General features: G+C 39.9%; 1 protein-coding gene across 5 annotated transcripts in view; it reads left to right on the top strand.

Moving 5' to 3' along the window:
- nedd4l (NEDD4 like E3 ubiquitin protein ligase) overlaps positions 1 to 17,616 on the top strand; it is a 441,756-nt gene that overhangs the window by 410,312 nt on the left and 13,828 nt on the right. For all 5 annotated transcript variants that reach the window (XM_041209743.1, XM_041209653.1, XM_041209560.1 and 2 more), the window contains 3 exons: positions 3,998 to 4,058; positions 5,108 to 5,167; positions 11,856 to 11,963. In XM_041209743.1, coding sequence (XP_041065677.1) covers positions 3,998 to 4,058; positions 5,108 to 5,167; positions 11,856 to 11,963 — 229 coding nt within the window. The remainder of the gene's footprint in view (positions 1 to 3,997; positions 4,059 to 5,107; positions 5,168 to 11,855; positions 11,964 to 17,616) is intronic.

Below are 17,616 nucleotides of genomic sequence, written 5' to 3'. Positions count from 1 at the left end.
AGCAACTTATACTTTAAACTACAGAGCAGATTACGCCTTTTTTTTTACCACAACTGGAAAAAACCCCACTTCAGAGTTATATGTTACACTGACCTTTAAATAGATATTCAATTCTCTCTAAATCATTCCAAAGTGATTCTTGGCTTAGGAAGGTTGATTTCTATTCTTTTTCTTTTTCAGCCAGGTAACTTCTAATCCAAAAACTGTCCTTCATGGTGAGAGTATTGTTAGATACCTCTCCCTATAGCTAAAGCTGGACAAATCTTCCAGCTTCGGTTAAACTCCTCACAAATTTGGTCTTTTCAATCCAAGCACAAGCTCACACCTGCATTTTGGTGCGGTAAACCATTGAGGGTTTCTGCCTCCAGTTTCTCTCTTTCTCTCTATCTTGGACCCTGATGACTAACAGTGTCAGAGTGTTTTCAAGGGTATCTTAGAAACCCTTCCCTTCTCAAAACACATCCCCATGACGATGTGAATCACATGGGGCTTGTATCCAGATAGAAATGCTGATTAGCTATCCTTGGGATCCCAACTCTCGTTCATTTTGAAACTAAGTGGACAGTTTAAAGCACAACTATTTACAAGCAGACATTCTCAACACTTTTCTGGGAGACTCAGTCTGTCTAATTGTCAGCACACAGGCTGCTACTATTGTCTTCAAGTCCTTGCACCTTCTTCCCAGTAAAACTACCTGAGGCCCCTTTAATCTCTAACAATCAACATGGTCTACTCCAGCTCCTAATTCATATCTTCATATGTAACCAGCCAGGCTTGCTGTAAGGCAGTCTTCAAAACGGGCTGCTTGACCCCCTTCATTGTACCTTAAATTAAAGACATAGTCCCAAAACATAAGTCTTTTAAATATCATAATTGCAATGCTAGCATCTACAGTATTTTGGTTTTATATTATTCTAGTAAATATATGCTGCACCCTCTCTAAGGCCAGTATATCCTTCCCAAGGTATGGTGCCCAGAACTGAACTCTGCTCCAGGTGTGGTCCAACCTGGGCTTTGTATACCTGCAGGATGTCTTCGAACTTTCAAAAAATGCTTGAAGTACTCAGTAGATCAGGCAGTATCTTTGGAGAGAGAAACAGAGTTAATGGCCTGAATTTCCCCGTCGGCGATTTGGGGGTGGGGCCCGCTCGCCGACAGGAAAGTGGTGCAGGATGACGTCAGGAGGAACCCCCGACGTCATCCCAGTCCCTTTAAATTTTTAGGAAGCCGGCGGACAGCAAAATCAACTGTCCGCCCGCCGACCTGTCAATGGCCAATTGAGGCCATTGACAGAGTAATTAAGATAATTAAAGACCTGTCCGTCCAACCGTAAGGCTGGCGGGCAGGCCAAGAGCCCCAGCGGGTTTCTGATAATACGTGAAACCTCATCCACTGGCGGGATGAGGTTTCATGTCCGTTTTTAAAAATTTTAATACATTTTATGTGATAATTATTAACATGTCCCATCTCTGGTGACATTGTCACATGAGGGGGACATGTTAATAATTTCTTAATTTTTCTATTTTTAAAGTTTTCTGGACTGTCCGTAATCTCCCTGAGACAGTACTTTGCCTCAGGGAGTATTGCGCATGCTTGAAAGAGTGCGCTTTGACAGCTGGGGATTCCCTTCCCCCGCACAGAAAGCGAATAGCGCTTCCTGTCGGGCAGGCCGTTGGCCCTCCCACTCAAAATGGCAGCGGGGATCGGCTGTCCACCTGCCGCCGAGCCAGTGGGGCCCGCATGCCCACCAAGGGCAAAATTCTGCCCAATGTTTCAGGTTGATGATCTTCAGAAAATTTTTAAGTTTTATGAGTAAGTTGTTAAAAGTCTTAATAAGTTTTTTGTTTTTATTTCACATTTCCTGAATCTTCAGTAGTTAACTTTTTTATGACTTCTAACTCCTGGTATTCTAATCCTATGTTTATAAAGCCCAGCACTCCATTAGCTTTTCTGGTTTGTGTTTTGAAACCTTTCCTTGATATTTTAATGATCTATAAACATTGACTCTCTGGACCTTCAACGTTTTTAGCACTTCACCATTTAGAAAGTACTCTGATCTATCCTTTTTAGCTTCAAAGTGGATGACCCCATACTTGCCTGTATTGTACTCCAGTTGCTATAGTTTTACCCATTCCCTTAATCTGTTAATATCTCTTGCAATTTTATGTTTCTATCTAGACTATTTACAATACTGTCTCTTAATTTTTTTTATATTTTGTTTTATAAAGTCTCTGTAAAATGTCTTGGGATGCTGGATTACATTAAAGGCCTGATAAAAATGCAAGTTTTTTTGTGCCATTGGCAAATTTGGATAGATGGCTCTACCCCCTTGTCTAAGTCATTAATAAATGTAAGTGAATGTTCTGGGGCCCCAACACGGATCCCTGTGGGATGTCACTAGTCACATCCTGCTGAGTATCTGTTATCCCTACTCTTTGTCACCTGCTGCTAAGCCAATTTTCTAATCAGGCTAATACTTTGCATGCAATTGCATGAGCATACTGTACCTATCACTTCACTACTCTGCCTCATATATCATTCAAGGTATTTGTTGTGCTTGGTATGAAGAAGAATTTCTAGACTACAGTCCTAAACTTGTCTTTTACCAGTTTGTATCTAGGTCCCTTTGTTCAGCAGTTGTAGTTTAACAAATAATGCTCAAAATTGGCCTTTTTGATCTCACTTAACATTTTATATATCATTCACAGAATCACAGTGCAGAAGAGGCCCTTTGGCCCATCGAGTCTGCACCGACATGTGAGAAACACCTGACCTACCTTTCTAATCCCATTTACCAGCACTTGGCCCATAGTCCTGAATGTTATGACATGCCAAGTGCTCATCCAGGTACTTTTTAAAGGATGTGAGGCAACCCGCCTCCACCACCCTCCCAGGCAGTGAATTCCAGATCGTCACCACCCTCTGAGTAAAAAAGTTTTTCCTCACATCCCCCCTAAATCTCCTGCCCCTCACCTAGAACTTATGCCCCCTTGTGACTGATCCTTCAACTAAGGGGAACAGCTGCTCCCTATCCACCCTGTCCATGCCCCTCATAATCTTGTTCACCTCAATCAGGTGGCCCTCAATCTTCTCTGCTCCAACGAAAACAACCCAAGTCTATCCAACCTCTCTTCATAACTTCAATGTTTCATCCCAGGTAACATCCTGGTGAATCTCCTCTGCACCCCCTCCAGTGCAATCACATCCTTCCTATAATGTGGCAACCAGAACTGCACACAGTACTCAGGCTGTGGCCTCACCAAGGTTCTATACAACTCCAACGTGACCTCCCTACTTTTGTAATCTATGCCTCGATTGATAAAGGCAAGTGTCCCATATGCCTTTTTCACCATCCCACTAATGTGCTCCTCTGCCTTCAGAGATCTATTGACACACACGCCAAGGTCCCTTTGTTCCTCAGAACTTCCTAGTGCCATGCCATTCATTGAATACTACCTTGTCAAATTACTCCTTCCAAAGTGTATCACCTCATACTTTTCAGGATTAAATTCCATCAGCCACTTATCTGCCCATTTGACCATCCCATCCATATCTTCCTGTAGCCCAAGGCACACAACCTCATTGTTAACCACCCAGCCATTCTTTGTGTCATCCGCAAACTTACCAATCCTACAACCCACATAGTCATCTATGTCGTTTATATAAATGACAACTAATAGGGGACCAAGCACAGATCCCTGTGGTACGCCACTGGACACATATAACATGATATAATATATTTATTTCCTAACCTTTCCTAATAGCTCTGACCATCAACATTGCAAATCAACATTGTGGCCCCTCTCTACACTAGATCAGTGTTTACTTCAGTATTACAGTGTGTGATCTCAAAATTAGCCATCAGTTGCCCAGGGAGACACGTGTTTTCTCAACCAGCTGAAACATTTAAAAAGCTAAACATAAAATTAAAATTAAGTTCCCGAGTATTCTCACTTCCCTCTGGGTTTGATTTTTACTTTTGTTTCCCCACATGCAGCTTAGTCATCCAATGGAGGTTTGTAAATCGGGTGCAGAAACAGATGAATGCCTTCATGGAGGTAATGGTTGTTTTTGTAAAGTAGAATTCAGTATTCATCATGAACCATCTGTTTCATATGCCAGCAATTGTTACTTTATTCATAATTTGTAATGTGTTAATTGAAGAATGAAATGTGCACACTAGGGTTTCTACCTGTGTATTTTTGAATCAATGTACACAGCTTTCCACATGAGTGTATGTGGGATGAAATGTTCCCTCCATTGGATTTTGTGTTTTCCCCTGCCTGCAAAAATGGTTATTCTAGACATGTTCTTTTAGCCAGACTTCAGTTTTTTGAATAATTATGCTAGCAGTTCATTAAATATTGGCAACCGTTGGGGGAAAAGAAGGCATGTGTACAGTGGTTTACGGATACCACAAGGTGGTGCTCAACACACTTTATATCAAATATTTCACTTTGAGCAGGCAGCATGGAACATAATATTGATTTAAATTTGGGAATAACTGACATATTTTAGTTTCTGCATAAAGATTTTCAGTAGGACAGTGGTCCTTGTGGCATGCAGAGCGTGCCAGATCTTCAATTTTGTTATACTTAAATTACTTTGATCAATGTATATTTGGACAATATGTTAGTGAGTAGAGAGTGCAGTAACATGTGAAAGCAATAGCTTTTATCTGGAAATGTTTCTTTACACAGTGCAGTGTTGTAGCTCATTGAACAGCCAATGAGTAGTAGAGTGGGAGTGGACATTTTCAAATCCTCTTGTGGCCACAAGATAAGGGTTGCTAATCAGAGACCAAGTAATTCTTCACCAGGAATTAGGGAAAAATGCTACTGCTTCTGTGCAGCTTCTAACTCCTAATCATATACCTAATTGGCAAGTTAGCAGCCTAGCCAAGTCACTTGGAATCATGAATTGTGTAAGGGTAACAAAGAAAAAAGCTAAATATTTTTCAACATATATGGCTAATTCAGGTCTCCAAATTTCCTAACAACTAAAGATAGCTATATATGTATTTGAAATGTACTAATTTGGTGTAGTATTCATAATGTTTTGTACATAAGTAGTGATACTTTTTTCTTTCACTGAAATTCATTTGCAGGGCTTCACAGAACTCATCCCTATTGACTTGATTAAAATATTTGATGAAAATGAGCTTGAGGTTAGTGTTTTCCTTGTTTTGTTTTCTCTCGTTATAATCTTGAACAACCCTCCAAACCCCAAACAGTTTGGAAGTTTTAAAATACAGTCTACTGATAATTTGGAGTTGTTATATGTTTGCAAGAAGTCTAAATTATTCAGTGACCCAGATGAAGCACAGGAGCCACCTTTGCATAATTTTCAATTTGAATCAACTGGATAATACAAATTAAGCAGGTCCGCATTTAGACTAGGCTGTAGCCGAACTTCATCCATATTTACGTTCACATTTAAAACATTAATTTTTTTTGTGTTTTATGCATTCTTTTTTGTTGCTGACCTAAATTGATGATATAATACTAACTTTTGAAGATAATTTGGAGTCCCAAGGTTGAGCTGCCTTTTTTTGTTACTGAACATCAAATTACCTTGTGTGTACAACACAAAACAGGCCATTGGGCTCAACTGGTCCAGACTGACAAAAGAGCCACAAGAACCTCTTCTCCCTCCAGTCCTATTATCACATCCTTCAGTTCCATTCTCCCTTGTGCTTCTCTAACTTTCCTTTGTGTTTTCTATCTATGGTAGTGAGTTCCTCAATCTTGCTATTCTTTGGGTAAATATGTTTTTCCTGAATTCCTTCTTGGATCTATTGGTGACTATCTTATATTTATGGCTCCCTAGATTTGGTCTTTCCCACAAGTAGAAGCATCTTCTCGACATCTACCATATTAAACACTTTCATACCAGGTTACCCATCAACCTTCTCTCTTCGACAGAGAGCTGGGGCTCTCTATAGAATGGGCCAGTTCAGTATTTCCTGATGAGTATCACCTCCCAGTCTGGTGACATCCTTGTGAATCCTCATAAAGGTAGGTTAGGAAGATGTGAAGAGGACACAAAGAGGATGCAAAGGGATATAGCCAGGTTAAGTGAGTGGGCAGAGGCCTCACAATGGAAAAATAACGTGGAAAAGTGTGAAATTGTCCATTTTGGCAGGAAAAATAAAAATAAACATATTATCTAAATGGTGAGAGATTGCAGAACACAGAGATGCAGAAGGATCTAGGGTCCTGGTGCATGAATCACAAAAGGCTAGAATGCAGGTACAGCAAGTAATTAGGAAAGCTAATAGAATGTTATCATTTATTGCAAGGGGAATTGAATACAAAAGTAGGGAAGTTATGCTTCAGTTATACAGGGTATTGGTGAGACCACATCTGGAGTACTGTGTACAGCAATGGTCTCCTTATTTAAAGAAGGATGTAAATGAATTGGAAGCAGTTCAGAGAAGGTTTGCTAAACTAATACCTGGAGTGGGCAGGTTGTATTATGAGAAAACGTTAGACACACTAGTAACCACTAGAGTATAGAAGAGTAAGGGGTGACTTGATTGAAACATAAAAAGATCCTGAGGGGTCTTGACAGTGTCAGTGTGTTTGCTTTTGTTGGAGAATATAGTACTAGGGGCCACTATTTAAAAATAAGGGGTCGAATATTTAGGACAGAGATAAGGGGAAAAAAAAAATCTGTGTAGTGAGTCTTTGGAACTCTCTTCCTCAAAAAGCTGTGGAAGCAGGGCCTTTGAATATTTTTAAGGTAGAGGTAGATAGAATTTTGATAAGCAAGTGAGTGAAAGCTTATCAAAGGTAGGTGGGAATGTGGAATTGAGGTTTCATTCAGATCAGCCATAGCATACAGGGCTACAGGCCAAGTGCTGGAAAATGATATTACAGTAGCTAGGTGCTTGATGGACGGCATGGACACAATGGGCCAAAGGGCCTGTTTCTGTGCTGTATAACTCCATGATTCTATAATCTTACTGAATGGCGGAGCAGGCTCAAAGGGCCCAGTGGTCTACTCTTGCTCTTAATTTGTATCTTCATTTGTATCTTTGTATGGTTTTGCCCATATTCCAGTGCCTCTATATCAATTTTACAGTATAGAACTGAGCATAAATTTAACATAACTTCTTTGCTTTTCAATTTTGTTCCTGTAAAAATGAACCATTGGCAGTGCTAGCAAACAGCATTTACTCACCAATAAACTGCTCAATGACATTCAGTTTGGATTCTGTCAGGGCCACTCAGCTCCTGACTTCATCACAACCTTGGTTTAAACATGGACAAAAGAGCTGAATTCCAGAGGTGAAGTGAGAGTGACTGCCCTAGACATCAAGGTAGCATTTAACTGAGTGTGGCATCAAGGAGCCCTAGCAAAACTGAGGTCAATGGGAAAACTCCCTGCTGGTTGAAGTTCTACCTAGCAAAAAGGAAGACGGTTGTGGTTGTTGGAAGTCAATCCATCAAAAGCCTTTAACTTCCTACCTAACAGCTCTGTAGGTATACCTACACCACATGGACTGCAGCAGTAAAAAAGGCAGCTCACCACCACCTTCTCAAGGGCAATTAGGTATGGGCAATACATGCTGGCCTAGCCAGCAATGCCCAAATCCCATGGATGAATTTTTAAAAACACAAGGGCATTCATGTTTAACAAACTAGTTGGGATTTTTTTTTTGAGGATGTAGCTAGCAGAATAGATAAGGGGGAACTGGAGAGTGTGGCATATGTGGATTTTCAGAAAGCTTTTGACAAGTTCCCGTACAATGGGTTAGTAAACATAATTAGAGCACATGGGATTGGAGGGGGGGGTGGGGGCACATACTGGCATGGATTTAGAAATGATTATCAGACGGAAAAGTAAGAATAAATGAGTTATTTTCAGGTTGGCAGGCAGTGACTGGTGGGGAACTGCAAGGATCAGTACTTGGCTCGCAGCTATTCACAATCTATACCAATGATTTAGATGTGGCGATTAAATGTAGTATTTCCAAGTCTGGAGATGGCACAAAACGAGGTGCAAGTGTGAGTTGTGCAGACAATGCAAAGATGCATCAACAGGATTTCAAGAGGCTAAGTGAAGGGCAGAAATTTGGCAGGTGGAATACGATCTGGAGAACTGTAAGGTCATTCACTTTTATAGGGAAAACATAAATACAGAATGTTTCTTAAATGGTGAGAGGCTGGGAAGTGTTGAACTTCAGATGGATTTGGGTGTTCTTGTTGATGAGTCACTGAAAGCTAACATGCAGGTACAACAAGCAATTACGAAAGCAAATGGTATCTTGGTCTTTATTACATAAGCATTTGAGTATCAGAGTAAAGGTGGTTTACTGCAATTATATAGAGCCTTGGTGAGATCACACCTGGAGTATTGTGTGCAATTTTGGTTTCCTTACCTAAGGAAATATATACTAGCCATATAGGGAGTGCAATGAAAGTTCACCAAACTAATTCCTGGGATGGAGGGATTGTCCAATGAGGAACAATTAAATAGTCTGGGCCTTTATTCTCTGGAGTTTAGATGAATGAGAGGTGACCTCATTCAGACATACAAAACACGTACAGGGTTTGACAGGGTAGATGCAGGAAAAATGTTTCCCCTGACTGGGGAGCGGCCTAGAACCAGGGCACACAGTCTCAGAATAAGCAGTAGGCCAATTAGGACTGAGATGAGGAGCAATTTCTTCACTCAGAGGTTTGTGAATCTTTGGAACTCTTGACCCCAGAGGACTGTGGAGACTTAATTGTTGAGTATGTTCAAGGCTGAGATTGATAGATTTCTGCATGTTAAAAATATCAAGGAATATGGAGATAGTGCAGGAAAGCAAAGTAGATCATTGAATGGTGGAGTGGGCTTGAGGGGCTGAATGGCCTACTCCTGCTGCTGTTTCTTACATAAAACCAAAACATCTTCTGTCTCTGTAGCCATCTCTGGGATACAGATCGTTAGGTCCAAGGGATTTGTCACCATTTAGTTCCATTCATTTCTTCACTCTTGTTTCTTTATGTGCACTGAATTCTTTAATTCCTCATTCGCGCTAAACCCTTATTTCATCATTATTTCCAGAATGTTTTTGTGTCTTCTACTGTCAAGACAGATATAAAATATTTGCTTAAGACCCCTATTCCACCTATCTCTGTCACTAATTGTTCCACCAAACTCTTTCAACTTACATAACTATAGAAATGTTTACAGTCTTTTTATGTCTCTTACTAGAATACACTCATATTTTCTTTTTTCTTATCTATGCTAATGCAACCTATGCAACTAATGTCCTGGGGTTGAGATGATTGGTCTCCAACAATCACAAGCATCTTCCTTTGTGTTGGGTTTGACTCAAGTTAGTGGAGAGTTTTGCCCCCAGTTCCCATTGACATAAATTTTACCAGGGCTCTTTGATGCCACACCTGTCCAAATTCTGCCTTGATGTCAGGACAGCCACTTGCCTCATCTCTTGAATTTAGTTCTTTTGCTCATGTCTGGACCGAGATTGTAATGAGACCTGTTGACAGCCCCTTCCATCATTTTTCTGATGATTGAGAGTAGGTTGATGGCTTGGTAATTGGCCAGAATGGATTTGTCTTGCTTTTTGTGGACAGGACATACGTTGGCAATTGTTCACTTTGCCAGGTAGTTCCAGTGTGTAGCTGTGCTAGAATAGTTTGGCTTGGGGATGCAGCTGGTTCTAGGGCCCAATTATTTAGAGCCAGGATGTTGTCAGTGTCTATAGCGTTTGCTGTATCATTCTGCTTAATGAAACAGGGTGATTTGAATTGACTGAAGACAGGTTCTTGTGATGGTGGGGACCTCGAGGAGGCCAGGATGGATCGTCCATTTGACACTTCTGGCTGAAGATGTTTGCAAAAGCTTGTCTTTTGCACTCTGCTGCTTCCCCCTCCTATTATTGACAATGGACATTTTCATGGAGTGTCCTCCTTTGGTTAGTTGTTTAATTGTCCAACTACCATTCACGACTGAATGTGGCGGGGACTGCTTTGAGTTTGTGTATATTGCAACTGTGAAGGTTTAACTGTTTTATTGCACTAGTGGGAGTTTGTAAACAGATTCCTGGTTTAATTCCAGAATGGTTTAACCTTTCCTAGCTATTGGGTGATTTTTTTTCTCTCTCTGCGACTTGCATGTTCCCTGTTAAATGAAACCCCTTTACTATTGGTTTCCTGTCTTAAATTCTGTGGTGGTAATTTTTCAGAATAAATGAATTGCACACAGATAGCAACTCCCCATACTCCAAAAATTTCAGGGGCGAGCCTGCCTCCGCTTAGCAGGCTCACACCACTTTAATATTTAGGAAAATGGCTTTGTAATTAGCATGAAGCAGGACATCCATCCATCTGCAGGAGGACATCCTGTCGCATAGAGCTGCCGGCCAGTCAGAGGTCAGCAGCTGTGCACAGTGGCAGTACCAGCAGAAGTGCTGGCCACTGCTGTTGCTGCAGGTAGTACATGGAAGTCAGCGATAGACCCGGGCATTCAGATACGCTTGAGATCTTGCTGGGGCCAGGCATGACGGGGGTCATATTGGAGAGGGCAGTGGGGAAGAGAGGAGCCTCCAATTGGCACCATGGGTCCAGTACGAGGCACAACCCCCACCACTTAACTGGCCAGCAGCACTCAAGGTTAAATTTGCTGGGCTCTGCATTGAGTGCAATTAGCCTTGAATTACCCCTTTAAGGCCATCAATTGGGCAGCAGGCAGGTGACCTACTAGATATCTCCCCCGCTGCTGCTAAAATTACAGGTGAATCAGTGGCAGGTGGGCAATCAGCAGACATGCCTGAATTTACCTGCTTTCCCGCCTACTGGCGGCCTGTAAAACTCAGTTTGATTAGTTTGGAGAGTAAAGTAATACACACTTAACTTGTGAAATTCAGGGCTTTTCACTGAGGTTGAAAAACTGAATTAAGATTGGTTTTGTTAGCAACGAACCTTATAAATTGCCTATATTCTCTGTTGAAATGCACAAGCCTGTACCACATGAATATGAGTATTAAGATCAAGAATGGTTTCTATTTCCCATTTTTAATTACTAATCAGTCACGTCTGGATTCCCAAATAGTCAGTAAAGATAGTGGTAAGTAATATATAAGTACTTGGAAAAACTCAGCAGGTCTGACAGCATCTGCGGATAGGAGCACAGTTGGAGATAACCAAAAGATGTCATAGACAAAAGGTCAAAGAGGTGTTGAAACTGGTGATATTATCTAAAGAATGTGATAATAAAGGTACAGAGAGCCCTAGTGGGGGTGGGGTGGGGGAAAGGGATCGAAATAGGTTAAAAGGCAAAGATAAAACAATGGATGGAAATACATTTAAAAATAATGGAAGTAGGTGGGAAAAGAAAAATCTATATAAATTAGTGGAAAAAAGGGGGATTGGAAGTGGGGTGGGGATGGAGGAGAGAGCTCATGATCTAAAATTGTTGAACTCAATATTCAGTCTGGAAGGCTGTAAAATGCCTAGTCGGAAGATGAGGTGCTGTTCCTCCAGTTTGCGTTGAGCTTCACTGGAACAATGCAGCAGGTCAAGGACGGACATGTGGGCATGAGAGCAGGATGGAGTGTTGAAATGGCAAGCGACAGGGAGTCTGGGTCATGCTTGCGTATAGACCGAAGGTGTTCCGCAAAGTGGTCACCCAGTCTACGTTTGGTCTTTCCAATGTAGAGGAAACCGCATTAGGAGCAGCAAATGCAGTAGACTAAATTGAGGGAAGTGCAAGTGAATTTCCAGCATCCGCAGTTTTTTGCTTTTAATATATAAATACTGTTTGTGTAAGTATATTGCGTTTGTTCGGTAAAAGATTTAAATCATGACATTTATGTTTGTACAATTTTGGTTCTTTTTTAGTTGCTAATGTGTGGCCTTGGAGACGTGGATGTCAATGACTGGAGGCAACACACTGTCTACAAGAACAACTACTGTACAAACCACCCGGTCATTCAGTGGTTCTGGAAGGTAATGTATAATTAACCAATTAATCCTGATACAACTATACTATAGTCTTTGCTGAAGCTTTCATTTTGCTATACTCAAACGTTCATGTATCTGTAAAATTGCTCTTCAAGCAGTTTTTGCACCATAATTTGCTGCTCCAAAAATGTTTGGTTTTTGGGGTGTAGATTTTGGTTTATTAACAAACACTTCAGTAGCAGTGATGCATAAATTTACCTGCACATAGACATTAATTCAACATTCCCCTGGTTGATGGATCTGCCTACCAACATTTTGTTATGTTAGCTAAAATTAGTGGAGAATCAAATTATTGGAGCTTAAGGCTGCTATTTACATAGAAGCAATAATACTATACTTAGTTGATGCTTTGATTCCACAATCAGCACTTCCAATCAGGAATGGCACTCACAAGGAATGCACATCAGGAAATTGCACATTCTCATCCATTGATTAACCGGTTACCCTATCTTGAAGCAGGTTTACAGTTTTGTATTAGTATAATATTTACAGCACAACATTTTCTTTTTGATGCTGATGTAACAATGAGGTGGATGATGATTGCTGCTCATCCTATGTCCATGGAGAATATAGCACATGGCACAGAAAGTCTTCGAGAGCCTGAGTACTTTGATGGATTGTGATTCCAGAATTGCTAGGCTATTCTGTAACTGCCCAGATAAAGGTTACATCTATTTCAGATTGCAGACGCTAATATCAAGCCTTCAGTGTTGTTCAGTAGAAATGGCTGACATCCACAGATGTGGCTAGGCAGCACCATATTAGCCACATGCATTATTTTACTAAAAAAGCACCTTAATACGCTCATACAATACAAATAAATACATATCTTGTGTTTTTCTTTTTGATTTAACATCTACCTCTATTCAGTAACCAAGAAATTAAAGCACTCACTCTACTTTTTTTTCTTATATCAACAATCACACAAAAAGGTTAAAGTACACATGCCTACGCTAAATGAATGAGTATTGAGATCATATGTCTAAAAACATCTCTACTTCTCATTTTTTATTTACTAATCAGGAATGCAGTTAGCCACTTCTGGATTCCCAATTAGCCACATCCTCCTAGAGGCTAATATATTGGACAACACTGTTCTAGGTCATCTTGCCCAGTAATGGTGAAGTAATTTGCTGGGTCACCAAAGCAGCAGGTTAACATGGCTTCCACTAAGTAGGACTTCCCAATGTCCCAAGTCCGATCAGTTTTACACACGTGGCTACCAGTCCATATGTCAATATTTTTGAAGTAAATATTTGAAAATTGTACCGTGGAAATGTGTTGTGAAACTTATAAAATGATTCAGCTAACCATGAGATTTGAGATTTGACCTCTACAGCTTCTTGGAAGTGCTCCTTTAGTGAGTGCTTCTGTGACAGTGGCATCAGTAACACTGAAATGAACCGCATGTCTAAATCGTGCAATGAGCTTTCTCATGACGAAATGAGGATGACCCTTCGATAGAGGGGCAAAAAAATAAAATTCTGGCTTGGTTCCATGGCAAACTCAACGTTTTGTGTCCTGTTTTTAATGCTATGCCATCCAAATGAAAAAAAAAATCCTTTGTGTTACATGAAGAATTTGAATATTTTGCACTGGAACAATTTGCATATAAGTTTCCTTCTTCAAACTAGCAAACAGTCATGGTCCTGTTCCAATTTATTTGATACCTACTGGAGCTGTTTGTGCTGAAGCTGTTAATTATTTTAGAATTAACAGAGATTTCTTGCCTGGATACAAGGACTTTGACCTGCATACTTCAAACTCCTTGTTCTTTGTTATCCTTTAACATCCCTGTACACCCTTCATGTAATAAAGCAGTTTAGGAATAGTTTTGAGTCCATGGATTTTAAGTAGGCCACAGAATTAAAGATAACATGCTGAAATTGTGCATAACCTTGAAAACGATGGGAATATAATATTTCAATTAGGAGGTGAGCTAATTCTTAGTGGATTTTGAAAGCTTTTTAAATTTACAAATTATTTTTAAAATACTAAAGATGGATATTTTGGAATAGTATGGAGGCAGTTTTGGGGAGTATGTACTGTGTCCCTAAAATGGTACAGGATTGAAGTGTTTTGCATTGTAAGAGGGTACAAAAAATAGACAACTTTCCGTTCCCAGCACTCAATGGAAACAAAGTTTCACCAAGATATCTTTCAGTAGCTGAGGGTACGTTCACTTCTGGTAGCAAAGACCACTAAGAGAAACCAAATTAAGTATTATTCAACAAGAGTAGCAGCCCTAGCATGGACCTGGAGCTTTTGAAAGGAGAAAGAAATCTGGTAGCTAAAAATACTTAAAATCAAAGAGTTTCTCTCAGATCTCCATGGCCTTAATATTACCTTTTAAAAAGTGTTCATGTTTAAATGTTTTGCACTGCAGAACTCCTGTGGGTTGATTTATTTAATTGTGCAATCATTGGAAAGAGGTGCAATCGAGTGACTAGGACCAAAATAATTCCAAAATAATAATGCAGCATCTGCTCTTTTTAAATTTGTTGTCAATCAAATCCCTCCCTCCTGTTATTGCTAAATTTATTTTATTGTTTTATTTTCCCTTAAATGTAAGTAGATTTAGGAATATTTTAACTGAACAATATAGGATCTTATTGCCATTTTCGGTGTTGCAAACAATTGTTACATGAATTTGATTTTTCAGCTTTTAAAAACAAAATTAAATGAGCCATAGAAAAGTGACTTACGATCGAATTTCAATGGAAATCAATTGGTTTGACTTCTACTTTGACTCGTGTTGCAAAATGTTCAATCCTGTATACGTAGCTTGGAGATGATCCTATCGGGGCTAGTCTATATCTGAAAGGACTATAATATTTACCTAAGCTTCAGGTTCAGTGAACCAAGTTGTGCAATTATTCTTAATACAGTTAATAATAACAAATGTTGCTGGGTGAAACTACTTTTTTTTTCTTCAAAACCTTTTATAAGGGAAATGAAGTTTGTCTGTTGAAAGAATAAACTGAATATTCCCATGTAAAGTCACTGAGGTGAAAGTATTAATACTGTTTAACAAAAGATTCCTTCTCGCTTTCCAGTGATATTTATTTTGGCAGACTTGAATTTACTTGCACTTTTTATGCTGAGCCAATCACATGCAGGAATTGGTGGAACTGATTGACCACCCACTGAAACATAATATCAGCAGAAGCATTACCACATGCTACTTAGTTAATAACTTTTGCATTGCCACCGTTTACATTTATCCAGTGTCTGCATTTTTAGTTTCCCTATTTCTTGACAGTGTTGTCATTACCCAAAGTGATAGTTAAATCACAAATTATCTCTTTATCTTCAGGCATATTAAGTATTTGGGCAGATCATCAAGTCTATTAGAGATCAGATTGGCTTTGTAATGTAAAAACTGAGGGAGTCCCTTCCATTTTTTTAGGGAAATTTCTCAGTACGTTAGAGATTATTGGCTTCCTTTTTTAGGCAAATTTGTGACACTTGTGTTAGACCTGAAGTGTGACAGATGTGTCTGCACCTACTGAAAATAATAAATAAAAGCAACTAATTTTGGTTAGGTCAATCTCTTGTTTCCCTTATTCTTGGATCACTGATTTGTTTCTTATGCATTGGTAACTCTCAGTCTGGTGTCTGCATTTTTGTTCCTACCTCTTAACTGTATAGGCCTTGCCTAATGTGATAGCGGAATGGAAAACCATCCCATTACCTTCAAGCATACCCGACTCTTGATGTGCACAAGTATATAAACAAAGTAGTGAATCTAAACATTCTTAGGGTTTTGTTCCCATTGTTTCAGTTCTAAAGGACTTAAATCTTTTGAATTCATTAAATTACTTCCCTCATAGAGGCAGGAATTTAATCCCCCACCCCCCCTTGCTGAGGTGAGTTCCGATGCAGGATGGCCATATGATTAGCAGGATACTTTGGGTTGGGAGCCCTTCTGCCTCCTTCTAATTAAGTCTGGGGTGGAAAAGTTGCAGGCAACCTTCCCACCCTGGGTGCCAATTGAGGCCCTTAAATGAGCAATTAATACCCACGTAAGGGCTTCATTCCATCGCCGCTGGTATTCAGCCAGTGCCAGGCAGGGTGCTTGTCATGCAGGTAGACCCCTGTCAAGAAGCAATGAGAGGGAGGATCAGGAGAGGGAAGCGGCAAGAGGGAGTGTTGGAGGAAGGAAACAGGAGAGTCGACGAGCCGGAGAGTTGAGAGGGGCAATTAACAGAAGGCTCAAGGGAGACTGGAAGTAAGCAGAAAGAGTTAATGAGTTATTAGGAGCTAGTAAATTGGTAAACACATTCTTGAGCCAGTTAATTTCAATGCAGCCAATAGATTTTTAACGTCTGGAATGTAACCCCAACCTTATTGTTTTCTTATGAGGAAAGGGATTTTTGTTTAGCAAGTGTTGTTTCACACGCCTTTTTTTAAGAACACATTAGGAGTGCCAAAAGAGGGATGGATGTATTTTTCAAAATTCCTTTGAAAGTTATTATTGAATCTGCTTCTATTTTTTATATCTGTAAAGGTACAGTTGTGGGTGAAGGAGTATTGCAATATACTTCATCTATTCTTGTTTAATTAATGTTTTATTCTTCTGTTAAAAGTTCATCATGCTGACTCCTATGACTCCATTCAGTAACCACCCCCCACGTTTCTAAACAAAAAACTGAAAGTTAGGATCTATCAAGGTGTGTTCCACCCTGGGATTTGGGTTGTCCAATAGTAACATGAGCTAGGATCATAATATTATCCTCTTAGGCAGTGCATTTCAGATTATAACCACTTGCTGCATCCAAAAATTTCTCCTCATCTCACCACTGGTTCTTTTGCAAATTATCTGGTTCTCTGGTTATGAAAATTGAAGCTCCAGGAATTGGAGGCAAATTATTGACCTAGTGAGGAAATTGGCTGAACAATGGGTGACAGAGAGTAGATCTGTGCTGGGAACCCAGCTATTCACTATATTTATTAATGACTTCACTGATGGAATAGAAAGTCGCATATTCAGATATGCTGATAACATAAAGATATGTGACGTTGTAAGCATTGTGGTTGGAAGCATGAACATTACAAAGAAATACTGATGTGTTAAGTGAATCGGCAAAACTGGAAATGCCTTTCAGTGTAGGTAAATATGAGGTTATCAAATTTGGACCTAGAAAGCTTACATCAGAGCACTTTCTAAATGGTGAAAAGCTAAAAACAGTGGAAGTCCAAAGAGACCTGGGGGCTCATGTACACATTAAATGTCATGAACAGGTACAGAAAATAATCAAAAAGGCTAAGAAATGCTCGCCTTTATGTCTAGGGGACTAAAATACAAGAGGGTAGAAGACATGCTTCAGCTATACAAAGCCCTGATCAGATCACATCTAGAGAATTATGAGCAGTCCTGGGTATCAGGCCTTAGGAAGGATATATTTGCAGTGGAGGGAGTGCAGTATAGATTTACCAGAATGGTACCTGGACTTATTAGAAGCAGTTCAGAGAAGGTTCACTTGACAGATACATGGGATGGTGGAGATATCTTACAAGGAAGTGTTAGACAGGCTGGGCCTGTATCCATTTGAGTTTGGAAAGTTGAGAGGTGATCTTATTGAAACATAAAAGATCCTGAGGGGACTTGACAGGGTGGATGCTGAAAGGATGTTTT

Source organism: Carcharodon carcharias, chromosome 1 (assembly GCF_017639515.1).
Source record: "Carcharodon carcharias isolate sCarCar2 chromosome 1, sCarCar2.pri, whole genome shotgun sequence".
NCBI classification, from domain to species: domain Eukaryota; kingdom Metazoa; phylum Chordata; class Chondrichthyes; order Lamniformes; family Lamnidae; genus Carcharodon; species Carcharodon carcharias.
The sequence above is the reverse complement of the archived record's forward strand: the minus strand, read 5'-3'. Positions and strand labels throughout refer to the sequence as shown.